Source organism: Salarias fasciatus, chromosome 22 (assembly GCF_902148845.1).
Source record: "Salarias fasciatus chromosome 22, fSalaFa1.1, whole genome shotgun sequence".
NCBI lineage: Eukaryota > Metazoa > Chordata > Actinopteri > Blenniiformes > Blenniidae > Salarias > Salarias fasciatus.
The window spans coordinates 30608445-30621620 of NC_043765.1; the positions used below are offsets into that span (position 1 = coordinate 30608445).

Here is a 13176-nt window from a genome sequence, read left to right on the forward strand (position 1 = left end):
CGCTTGAGCGTTTACGCCGCCATCTTGGATGGGTCTGTGCATTCCCCTTATATAAAAGTGAATTCATTCAAATGATTAAAATTCATTGAATTTAAGAAATATTTTCACTTCATATTGGTTTTTTGCAAACAGAAGATTTGGCATTCTGTTCCAGGATGCTCCTGTGTATCATCAATGTTTCCTTTCTTACTGAAATACTTTATTAAGACAGTGAAAAAAAGGGATCAAATATGATTTAGAATTTGTTTCACTGAAAATTAAAATCTGGATTCAATCGTGATTTAGTAGAAACTAGAATTCAACGTTCTACATAACGTCCTACATAAGCACCAGGGCCTAAAATCATACTGAAAGATCCAAAAATCAAGTAAAATAAAGTTAGAGTGAAATTATTTATTTATTTATTTGAAATTATTCCAAACAATACAAAGAAATAAAACGAAAAATCGTCTTATGCTAATTCATTCTATCAATAATGCAGATTAGAATGATTATAATGTAGATGTGTGTGTGTGTGTGTGTGTGTGTGTGTGTGTGTGTGTGTGTGTGTGTGTGTGTGTGTGTGTGTGTGTGTGTGTGTGAGACCCAGTGCAGCAGCGCTGCCTACTGGAGACTCACTGTGACTGCAGCTGATTGTCACTCAGTGATGGAGCTGTCAGGTCCATCCAGGGGTTTGTGTTGTTTTTCTGGATTGTTTCCAGTAAAATTCCCATGGGAAGTGAAGCTGGGGAATTTTGGAAATAATCATTACAATCATTTGTGTTTCTTCACTCCCGCGGTGCAGCATCCACATTTGCATTGCGATGCATCGTATCAACGACTAAATTCAACACAGCTAACGTTGAGATGTGTGAGAAGGTGATTTCCCTTCTCATGTTGTAAATTTGGATTTTTGCACATATTTGCTCTGCAGAGCGCCTGACAGAGGGGCAGTGACAGAGGGGGCACTGTTTGTATGTTTATTTGTGTCTATATTTTCTATTTTTTTCGCAGTTGAAGGTCTTGTTTGGATTTGAAATATTATCTGTCTTTATTTTTAACTAAATAATTTTCTTATTTTTTGTAAATCAATTTATTGTGTCTCAAACAGCCCTTGTGTTTGGTTTGGGTTCCCTCACATTTTTACATGAAGCATTAGTTATACATCAAATCTCTTCCACACATGAATTCTTTCTCTTTCTCTTATTTTTCTTTTAAATATCATAGTTCTTTTTTTAAACTTTTTTTATTGAAGAATCTTAAATCATGTGTCTGTTTGTATGTATATCTTAAATTAAGATATGCATACAAACAGACACAAGCTGACCACAGCTTTATGAACATCAGTCCTCGTCCAGGTTCCATCAGCATTCAGCATCACTCAGCCTCAGTGCGAGAGGAGAGAACCACGATTCAGAAATCAAAGAAGAAAAAGGAAAGAAATACAAATTGAACAATAAAAATAGAACTACAAAAATAATTTAAAAAAAGTGTATTTTCTTATTGACATATATTTACTTTTCTGTTGTTCCATTAATATTGATAATCCTCTTTGATTTTTAGAAATATTAATCACACGTGTCTCACCTGGAGCCTGGAGCCTGGAGCCTGGAGCCTGGAGCCTGGAGCCTGGAGCCTGGAGCCTGGAGCCTGGAGCCTGGAGCCTGGAGCCTGGAGCCTGGAGCCTGGAGCCTGGAGCCTGGAGCCTGGCTGGATTGTTGTTCCACCGTCAGCCTGTTTGGTGCCGCAAATGATTCCACGCTGGGCCTGTAGGGGGAGCTCCTGCTCCTCCGGCTCCCTGCTGGGAGGCGTCCAGGTGACCAGCAGACAGAGCTCAGAGTGGGCGGAGCCTCCAGGGACATGTTGCTCTCTTTCTCCGCCTCCTGGAGGTCGGGAACCAGTCAGAGGCGTCTGGCGCTCCGTCCGACACGCCCCCAACACTTCCAGGAACTCAAGGTTTCTCCAGGAACAGCCTCCGAAACAAACAGCCTGCCAGAGCAGAGCTGGGGAGGTTCTGGAGGAGGTTCTGGAGGAGGTTCTGGAGCGGTTCTGGAGGAGGTTCTGGAGGAGGTTCTGGAGGAGGTTCTGGAGAGGTTCTGGAGGAGGTTCTGGAGGAGGTTCTGGAGCGGTTCTGGAGGAGGTTCTGGAGGAGGTTCTGGAGGTGGTTCTGGAGAGGTTCTGAGTGTGGTTCTGGGAAGTCTGGAGAGGTTCTGGAGGTGGATCTTATGGTGGTTCTGGAGAGGTTCTGGAGGAGGTTCTGGAGAGGTTCTGAGTGTGGTTCTGAAGAGGTTCTGGAGGTGGTTCTTATGGTGGTTCTGGAGAAGTTCTTATGTGGTTCTGGAGGAGGTTCTGGAGAGGTTCTGGAGGTGGTTCCTATGTTGTACTTATGTGGTTCTGGAGGTGGTTCTTATGTGGTTCTGGAGAGGTTCTGGGTGTGGTTCTGGAGAGTTTTCACTCGTCACACTGCAGCTTGTCGCTCTGGAACAGTTTCATTCTCCAGATTGTTGCGATACTTTTATAGACAGTAAAAAAGTTCATGGGGAGGAAAATGAGGCCGAGACGGTGAAGGTCAGTGTTCTGTTTACTGAAGGTGTGAGCAGAAAGCACACACACACACACACACACACACACACACACACACACACACACACACACACACACACACACACCATGTACAAAACATTTCAGATCAGCACAGCAGCGCTGTACTTCCAGTTGTTGCAACTGCCACCATCACAGTGTGGGTGTGTGTGTGGGTGTGTGAGCATGCTGAAGAATGTGCCCTCTCAGTAAACACACACTGCTCAAACACCTCGCAGCCACACTGACACACACTGAATTCTCAAAGATCCTGCAGCAAAAAATCAATTTAATTCAAAACCAGGACGAATTAAATGTTCAAATGGAAAACTACAGAGAAAATAACCCAGGATGAAGGAGTGCTGCTGACTGAGCAGGAGCAACGTGACCTGTGGAGGTCACACTTTCAGAATGGCTCTGAAACTACTTCAACCCAAAGGAGAGACTGTGTCAGCCTCCAGAACTGGACCTGGTCTAAAGGAACTCCAGGTTTAACTTTAGTAGTGGCTCTAGGACAGAACCCTGTGGCACTCCATGTTTAACCTTGTTCTGAGCTGAAGAACCAAGTGGATCCTGTCGGATCAATATGATCCAGGCCAGTTTAATGCTGAATCTTTAATCCAGATCATCTGGTCCAGTCTCTGTAGGAGGAGGTTCTGATAGTAGGATCAATGGGATCTAACAGGACCAGAACAGGGACCAGGACAGGGACCAGGACAGGGACCAGAACAGGGACCAGGACAGAGACCAGGACAGAGACCAGGACAGGGACCAGGACAGGGACCAGGACAGGGATCAGAACAGGGACCAGAACAGGGACCAGGACAGGGACCAGGACAGAGACCAGGACAGAGACCAGGACAGGGACCAGGACAGAGACCAGGACAGGGACCAGGACAGGGACCAGAACAGGGACCAGGACAGGGATCAGGACAGGGACCAGGACAGGGACCAGGACAGGGACCAGGACAGAGACCAGGACAGGGACCAGGACAGGGACCAGGACAGGGACCAGGACAGGGACCAGAACAGGGACCAGGACAGGGATCAGGACAGGGATCAGGACAGGGACCAGAACAGGGACCAGAACAGGGACCAGGACAGAGACCAGGACAGAGACCAGGACAGGGACCAGGACAGGGACCAGGACAGAGACCAGGACAGAGACCAGAACAGGGACCAGGACAGAGATCAGAACAGGGACCAGAACAGGGACCAGGACAGGGACCAGGACAGAGACCAGGACAGAGACCAGGACAGGGACCAGGACAGAGACCAGGACAGGGACCAGGACAGGGACCAGGACAGAGACCAGGACAGGGACCAGGACAGGGACCAGAACAGGGACCAGGACAGAGACCAGGACAGGGACCAGGACAGGGACCAGAACAGGGACCAGGACAGAGACCAGGACAGAGACCAGGACAGGGACCAGGACAGAGACCAGGACAGGGACCAGGACAGGGACCAGGACAGAGACCAGGACAGGGACCAGGACAGGGACCAGAACAGGGACCAGGACAGGGATCAGGACAGGGATCAGGACAGGGACCAGAACAGGGACCAGGACAGGGACCAGGACAGGGACCAGGACAGGGACCAGAACAGGGACCAGGACAGGGACCAGGACAGGGACCAGGACAGGGACCAGTGTGACTTTGAGTCGGTTTAAACTTACGACTCAGATGAGGTCAGATTTAATCTTCCCCCACTAAAATCTTCTTCCTTTGACCTGGGAGTTCACTGCAGAACTTCTTTTGATTTCCAGGAACTTGTGAGCGAGCTCCTCCGGTGAAACTTCATCTGTCCTCACTTGTCTTCTGTGAAACAGAACAGAGCTACGTCACGGAGTCGGACCTTCCCGAGGACGTCCCGGAGGACGAGCGACTGGAACCCGCCGAGGACGTGACACACATGAGGACTCAGCACTCTGCAGGGATTATTAATGACCTGGACCGAAACACAGGAGAAGACATCACATGTCTGGACGGATTCTGTCTGCACAGCAGCCACAAGAACCATGTGTGTGTGAGTGTGTGTGTGTGAGATGAGTCTTTCTACAAAGAAACACACCTTGATCACATTCCTTTAAAGCTCGTCAGAGTCATCTCCCTTCTTTCTGTGAGATGATACCAGAACCTGAGTCACTTTTAATGAAGCAAGTCTCTCTACTTTCAGTCAGTGTGGGGAGGAGGAAGAGGAGGAAGAGGAGGAGGAGGAGGAGGAGGAAGAGGAGGAGGAAGAGGAGGAGGAAGAGGAGGAGGAGGAGGAGGAGGAGGAGGAGGCGGAAGAGGAGGAGGAGGAGGATTGTCCTGTTGCTCTGTTGTCTATCTGAATCCACCAGGTGTCTCTACCATCACCATTTCATTGACAGTCTTCATGCTCTGATAGACTCTGAGCCTCCAGACCTGCAGACCTCCGGACCTGCAGACCCCCAGACCTGCAGACCCCCAGACCTGCAGACCTCCGGACCTGCAGACCCCCGGGCGTCGAGCCTGTGAAAACTAGCCACTGTAATCCGAGCCCCCCGTCAGGACAGGTCATCCCGGACCGCCGCTCCCTGGACTCCGGTCAGATTCAGTAATATTACATAAGAGCAGCCGTTTATTTCGGGGCGTCTCTTACGTAATGTCGTTGCCACCATGTGGGGCCGTGGAAACACCAGTCCGTCTTTCCTGGAAGCGTCTGTCCTTGTTATTCTCTCCCCTCAAACAGACCGGTCTGCACCATAACGACCACCTGTCCTCTTTCCAGCATCCATTCAGCTGCTGGAGGGGGTGAAAGGTCAACGGAGGATACTGTCCATCAGGAGAGGTCCAGGGGTCAGGATACTGTCCATCAGGAGTAGAGGTCAGGATACTGTCCATCAGGTGTAGAGGTCAGGATACTGTCCATCAGGTGTAGAGGTCAGGATACTGTCCATCAGGTCTAGAGGTCAGGATACTGTCCATCAGTAGAGATCTAGAGGTCAGGATACTGTCCATCAGGTGTAGAGGTCAGGATACTGTCCATCAGTAGAGGTCTAGAGGTCAGGATACTGTCCATCAGTAGAGATCTAGAGGTCAGGATACTGTCCATCAGGTGTAGAGGTCAGGATACTGTCCATCAGGAGTAGAGGTCAGGATACTGTCCATCAGGTGTAGAGGTCAGGATACTGTCCATCAGGTGTAGAGGTCAGGATACTGTCCATCAGTAGAGGTCTAGAGGTCAGGATACTGTCCATCAGGAGAGTTGTAAAGGTCAGGGTGCTTCAGGGCTCACTGCATGATCTTATCACGTGGAGAAAGGCTGGAGGGAACATGCCTCAAGACACTCGTCCTGCTCCTGCTGTTCCTCTTCTGCTCTGAAGCTCCAGGTTGTGCCTCAGGGGTGTCATGTCCTTGTGGGTCTGGGTTCTGGAGGGTCTCCACCCTGGTCTCCTCCAGTTACAGCACCCCTGGTTACAACGAAGCCTCGCTCTGATCAAGCTTTTGTTCCAAACTCGATGGAGACGCCAGCATTAGCCTGAGGAGTGCCGAACCAGGGAGAGACCGAAAACCTCCAGGACTGGGACTGGAGATCTCTGTAGTACCCCGTTTTCATCATGTACATCATCATTTGCCGTGATGGAGGATTCCTCTGAGCTCCACAGCGGTTCCTCCTCCGTCACAGAGCAGCTTGAAGATAAAGTCGTCTCTTATCTGCAGCGTTCAGCCGTCTGCAGACGTCAGCGATAAACAGCAGCAGCGTGTTTTCAAACCTCTGGCCTCAGTGGACAGGAAGAGCAAAACGCTGAAGATCTCCAGAGGAATGAATGTAAACACTTTGAAAACACTCTCCATGCTCCCAACGCCAAACACTGTCACACACCGGCTTCCAGAGAACAGCTCAGGGCTGCTGGCTTCACTTCAGGAGGAGTGAACATTCACAGAACAGGACAGCGTGTTACCGTGCCAGTGTGTGTGTGTGTGTGTGTGTATGTGTGTGTGCTACAGGAAAAGATTGCTAGTGATTATTCATTTTAGAATTTTTTTTAATACCTGCTTCTTGGAGCACTTAGGCTGGTACTGGCTGTTTTAAATGTGCTCCATGAAGTTGAATTATTCTGCATTGAAGAGTCTGAAGGTTATTTTCACTCTGAACTAGTTAAATTGTTGAAAAAACTAAATATACACACACTTAAGCTTGACCTCTGACCTCCAGGAGAACCGAGTCTGACTCGTCTGTTTGCTGAGGTGAACAAAGTTTCCAGAAAGTCACATTTTCATTAAAAGCACCATTTATTTGAAACACGTGATAAAGAGTTAAAGAGCTAACGGGGCTGATTTCAGTAACGCGGGGGACGTGTTATCATGTGACGCAGAGGCAGAACACCGATCAGAACAGACTGTTCACATCGTTTCCTCTTTTTTTTTTTCTTAGATCAACTTCCTCAAAGAACATGTTGAAACTGAACCTAAAGTAGAACGGTGACTTCACTGTCAAAGGTGTGAAAACAGCCTAGTTCAGGAAGACTCAGTCTGAATGAGAAGAGAACAAAGCAATGCTGTTTTAAAGTGTTTATTAGAAAAAATAACCCACAGGGTTTCATACAAAAATACTCGTCAGTATCAAAGAGGCTTTACAAACACAATCAGTCATAAACAGTGATTTTCTGAGTGCCTTAAAAACGCGTTGGACAGAGCTCAGTGAAATGTTGTCTGGGACAACTAAAACTCAAACACCAGAAGTCAGGCACAAACACAGCCGGCCCCTCCAGAACCTCACAGCCCCCCGTCTGGAGTGCTCCAGCGCTCCCGCCTACAGGAAAGTCCACAAACGTCGTCGTAGGCAGAATCAAAGCAAAAGTGCAAAAAACAAAAGGAATCAACTAGGAAGACGGTTCTACATGCTTCGGTGTTCCTCGCCGGTTCTTACAGAACCCACCGGGACCGGTTCGGAATGACTCGGCGCGGGAAGGACAGCCAGCCACCAGCGGACAGAAGCGAAGGCGTGACGGCGGCGGCGGCGGCTCGGACGGGCCTGGTCCCTGAACCGGGAGGAGGAGGGGGGCGGGGCGGACAGCCAGGCCTCCACCGGCCTCTGGAAGAACAGCTCATTGAGAAACGTAGCGCCACCCATGGCGCTCCGGGAGGAACTGCAGCCTCCCTCCGTTAAGTCTCTAGTGCTTCAGAAGAATGGTCCTGGAGACGGATCCTCGGCGCTCCGGCTTCAGCACACCGGCAGCATGCGGGCGTTCCCGTTGTACTCCTCCTCCGCCTGCGGACGAGCAGAGAGACGTTCAGCTACCGGCGGACGGCAGGAGGCCCGCTTCACGCCGGCGGTCTGTCCAGCACTCACCTCGGAGTACGCCGGCGGCGGCGGGAACTGGAAGGCGGGCGCCGTCATGAAGATGGGGCTGTCGTCGGCGTCGCAGTCGTCCAGCAGCGGGGTGAGCGGCTGGTCCAGCCGGCAGTCCCGGGAGATGTCGCAGTAGCTGGGCGGCTCGGACGGCATGCGGAGCGACACCCAGCTCTGCGACGCGTTGCTCACCGAGCCCTCCTGGCTGCTCACGCTGTTGCTGCGGCTGCCCAGGCCGGCCGTGCCGATGACCAGCGGCAGCTCCAGGATCAGCTTCTCGCTGCCGGGGATGTGGACGTAGATCTGAGGAGGAGACGGGAGCCCGGTTAGCGCCGGCGCCGGGCGTCGGGCTACGGGCGGGGAGTGGGTCGGGCGCTCACCATCAGGGCGTACTCCACGCGGATCATGTTGCAGCCCAGCATGGACGGCTTGATCTTGGGCACGCGGATGGTCTTCCCCTGCCAGGCGTCGCACATGCCGGAGATGATGTGGTTCCCGCGCACCGACGACAGCTTCTGGCGGAACAGCTTGGTGCGCCCGTTGGCCTGGTAGCTGTGCTTGGCGATGATGGCCGCCTTGGGCACCACGATGCGCGAGCACGTGTTCTCGAACTTGGCGTTGATGTAGATGTCCTCGCCCTCGCAGAAGCCGCGCCGGTCGATCTTGGCGTTCAGGGACACCTGGCCGTCGGGGATGAACATGCAGGTGACCTTCTTCTCCTTCATGCCTCCTGTGGGAGACTGGGGACACACAGGAGAGCCAGGTTAGACAGGAAGTGATGGTTTTGAAAGCGTGGGCTCAGTGGGGGGGTGAGGGGGGGGCGTACCAGCAGGTCGGGGGTGTTCACATCCAGAGGCTCCTCCACCTCGAAGGACTTCTTGCACTCCAGAGTGGGCTGATGAGGCCGCTCCATCTGCGCCTTGACGTAGTAGTGAACGTACCCGAACTTCCCCTTGTATGAAGACACCAGCTGCCTGAGGACAGGGACCAGACCACGTTACCCACAATCCTCCTCACATGCCACCCGGTGCTGAAGACCACCACACACCACCACGGTCTTACCCCTGCTGAGGGAGCTCGAATCCAAACGTGTACTCGTACTTGTTCCCGGGCCTCAGGATGACCGAACCATCGGAGTCTGCAGATCAAAGATGGAGGAGACAGAGTCAGACTCCTGGAGATTCTCTTTCAGACACAAGCCGTTCGTCTGACGGAGGAATCGGACTCCTGTCCACGTCAGGGTGTCGCTTAACCAGGTGGAGGATCAAGTTTTCTGTGGTTCAAAGAGTCTAGTGTTCTCTGACAGAAACCAGGTGTGGCTTAAAACAGGAAAACCTTACTTTTCAAAACAGTATCTCATCTGAATTAACATGTTTACACGACACGTGTGAACTTCTAGTGTCTTATTAGGTTGTAAATAATCCATGTGACGTTCAAGGACTCTATAAATTCTTCCCACAAGCTGATAACGTACAAAACATTTTCTGTGGTGAAAGAGAAACTTGAAGTAGCATCAGTTGTTTCGGTTTCATGGAGTTTCAGTGGGAGAAATGATCTGTTTTTCACAATAATGATGGTTTTGACAAGTTTAGATAATATTCAAAAAGTTTTAAAAAGTTTTTTCATCTTCTTATTGACCGAGCTCCTGGGAGTACAGGTAAAAGCTGACCATAGACCAGGTGTGCCCCCCTTCCCCCGTGCCCCCCTACCTGCGGGCTGGTCCCGGAGCTGCAGCACCTCGTCTATCCGGAGGTACTCGGCCTCCTGCCGGCAGCGCTGCTTCCCCTTGGCGTACTCCACCTTGGCGCAGCCGCGACCCAGCAGGCGCAGCGCCGCCACCCGGGTCATCTCGTTCACCTCCACCTCGATGCGGCCGGACACCACGTCCCCCCCGCAGTAGAAGGTCTTGGTGGGGTCGGCCAGCACGATCTGGAAGGTCTTGAGCCTCTTGGTCATGGCTACCATGGTTGAACCACAGCACTCTCACTGATGCTCCTGCCGCTGCGCCGCTCGCGTTCTGAGGTAAACAATGGCGGAGGGCGGCTTTTATACCGAGGGACCGCGCTGGGCACGAGCGGCCGGGATGCACGGCTCCGCGCGGTGCGTGCACAGCGCTGCCATTGGTGGAAATCCTTTGTTTGTGTGGGCTGCGGCCAATCAGCGCGCAGAACGGGCGCGTGGACACGGCGTGGCTGTGGGAGAGGAGAGCGTGCTCGGCAGATGGAGGCAGGAAGCGGCAGGCCTCCGAAGAGCACACCGAGCTGCTGTAAACAGAGGGAGTGAGTCACGGCGGCGGGAGAAACCGGGGAAAAACTGCCAAAAGAACAGAGAGAGAGGACCGAACATACTTAATGCTTTCATTTTAATTCATGTGAGTCATGGCAGCATACAGCATCCACAGGCTGGGAGAAGCCAGGGAAAACTGTAATAAATAACATAAATAAAGGACTGAAAATACATCAACTTCATGCTTTCTTTTTAATTCCAGCATCCACAGGCTGGGGGGCAGAGGAGAACTGTGAAAACGACCAGAGAAAATACTGAAAATATATCAGCTCAATGCTTTTCATGAAACTCCAGTGAGTCGTGTCATCATACAGCATCTACAGGCTGGGAGAAACCAGGAAAACACATAAATAAGACTGGAGAAAGGACTGAAAGTACTGAAAACACATCAACTTAATGCTTTCATTTTAATCCCAACAGCCACCAGCTGGGAAAAAACAAGGAAAACTGTAAAAACGACTGGAGAAAATACTGAAAATATATCAGCTTAATGCTTTTCATGTAACTCCAGTGAGTCATGTCATCATACAGCATCTACAGGCTGGGAGAAACTAGGAAAGACCTAAATATGACTGGAGAAAGTCATTTAACTCCAGTATCCACAGCCAGGGAGAAAGCAGGAAAAAACATAGAAATGACTAGAGAAATAACTGAAAGTACATCAGCTCAATGCTTTCATTTAACTCCACATGGTCATGTGATGGCCAGCTCTCTGTCTGCCCTCTTCTCTCTTTCTATCCCCTCAATTCAAATCTCAGAATGTTCCTTCCTTTTCCCACCGTCTCCTCTGCTTGATCATTTGGAATAGTTGAGTTTTCTCTCTAAAAGTGTCTAAATGACTGTGTTAGACGTGTTGTTGTATAAATAAAGATGAGCTGAATCAAACTGGATCCACAGGGTGGGGAAAGCCAGGACAAACCAGGAGAAAGGACTGAAAACACTTTGACTTTCAGGTCTTCTTCAGGTTGTTTTCAGCTCAGACCTGCTCATCTTGTTGTTCTTTCCACACACCACAGTGCAAATGCAGCTAAAGAGAAATAAACCAATGCAAACTCACTGTGCTGCATGAAAAAGGAGCAAAATTATCTGACAACTAAAATGACTTTATATTAGCTGGCATTTCAAGATTCTCTGAATTCAATTCAGAGAGTTTGTCCTGGCTTTATCGCTTTTAATTATGTTAGAACTCATGATGTGCAGTCCAACTTATCTTTTTCATTTCACAAAACATACCAGAGTGATATTTTTTCAATGTGTAACATGACCACAGGCAGGGCTTCAGGTTAAAACGAGCTTTATTAAGTGTATCAAATGAAGGAATAACAAAAATACCAAATATATCAAACCTTCAGGGTGGAATAGTATGAGACATGAGAGGAAGAGGACCAGTCTCCAGGTTTATATCCACAAACTGATGCTGAACCTGGATCTGTGGCCCTGTTGAGAGAAGGGACCCACCCCACTGGATCAGATAAGAACAGGAACACGTCGTCAGCATACAGTGTCATTTTATGACACACATATCCGATCAATAAACCTGGAAGGCCCCATTCATATGACCTCAGCCAGCGGTTCAATAATTAATCCGAATAAAAGAGGGCATAAGGAGCAGCCCTGAAAAATATTTTGATCGCAGCCCAGTCGTCATAACAGTCGCCTGCATGCCGCGATGGATCATTCTGACCCATTTCACTAAACCGTTACCGAGATCAAATGTTTCTAATGTGTCAGATAAAAGAACCAGTCGACACTCAGACGCTTCCTCTGTGGATGGGGAAAACACCAAAGCATTGTTTCCATCTTTTATAGAACTATTGATCTTCTTTACTTAACAGAATTGGGATTTTAGAAAGCAGTTTTCGGTCTGCGTTCAGAAGAGCCACTAATCTACAGGAGCACAGAGGTTCAAGGCATTTTCTATCGTTGGCAGTTCAATGGTAGAAAATGGATAATAAACACATGAAGCAATGATTCCACCAGCAGAATCCCGAAATGAAAGTGACAGCAGCAGCGACCTGGACCCTGTTCTTTGAGAGCAGTAGCTGTGATTGGGCCCTTCAGGAGACTCTTCTGATCATGCTGGGAGGCTGAATTGATCCAAGAAACCTCCCGTTTATCATTTGTCCGATCAGACGAGGACAGATTTGCGCAGAATCCCTTAAAGCGGTCATTTATTGATCCATTATCATGTATCCTGTTGGCCTGAGAACCAGCTCCAGCTGCAGTGGGACTCTGCTCTTTTTTTTTAGAAAGGCATGCCAGACATTTCCCTGATGTATCTCCATGTCCATGAAATCTGTGTTTAGTTAGCCTCATTCTTTCCTCTGCAGGGAGGATTCAGTTTCTAGTGGAGCTGAGAGCTGATATTTACTTTCATGAGTTGACTTTATCTGATATTAATATTTAATTTCTAAAGATGTCTGTTTTTCCATTTTGGGATGTCTCTGTCTTATGATCAGTCCTCCTGCAAAGTGAGGGATTATCTATCGATCGCAGATGAAAGGACTGAAAAAATAAGATGAAAGGATTCAGAGGAGGAAGATCTACACATCACTGGCTAAACCTAACCTGTTTCAAAACCTTTAGTCCTTTTTATCTGATTCTATAAATAGATATTGATACTCCCAGCACAGAGTTACATTTCAGGCTCAATTTTTCCTTCAGACTGTGTCTGATGGAAACACTGGAGAAACATGGAGGCAGAAAGCAGGAACGAGTGACCCGAACGACCGTTTCAGCGCTTTGAGTGTTTCTTCTCTCCTGGAAGCGTCGTGTTGCGACTCGCCCTACACTTCATCAGATCTGATCGGGAAGAGTCGACACAGACGAGACGAAGGCGGCGATAAAGAGACGGACTGCGGGAGACAGCGGACGTGAAGGAGACAAGCTGCTGGAAGAACATCCTGAACGCATGACGCAGCTGAACGATGTGCAGCGCAGAAAGGGAAGTCCAGACCAGAAAGACTTTGATTCAGCACTAAACATACCACATGTATGAAATATAAAGGGGAT

General features: G+C 49.5%; 1 protein-coding gene across 1 annotated transcript; it reads right to left on the bottom strand.

The window, feature by feature from the left end:
- Positions 1–7082: 7082 nt before the first annotated feature.
- On the bottom strand, positions 7083–9901 carry txnipa (thioredoxin interacting protein a). The gene is made up of 6 exons (XM_030120010.1): positions 9588–9901; positions 8941–9016; positions 8705–8852; positions 8259–8618; positions 7879–8181; positions 7083–7797 (listed from the first exon to the last, which is right to left on the bottom strand). The coding sequence occupies exons 1-6, from the start codon at positions 9841–9843 to the stop codon at positions 7750–7752; spliced, it is 1191 nt and encodes a 396-aa protein (XP_029975870.1). The 5' UTR covers positions 9844–9901; the 3' UTR covers positions 7083–7749.
- Between the last annotated feature and the right edge of the window lie 3275 nt (positions 9902–13176).

Bases quoted from the DNA above. Each gene is read 5' to 3' on its own strand.
- txnipa (XM_030120010.1), bottom strand. From the start codon at position 9,843: ATGGTAGCCATGACCAAGAGGCTCAAGACCTTCCAGATCGTGCTGGCC. The intron at 8,853-8,940 runs GTAAGACCGTGG...CCCTGTCCTCAG, and splicing joins TTCGAGCTCCCTCAGCAGGG to GCAGCTGGTGTCTTCATACA. The intron at 8,619-8,704 runs GTACGCCCCCCC...GTGTGTCCCCAG, and splicing joins TGAACACCCCCGACCTGCTG to TCTCCCACAGGAGGCATGAA.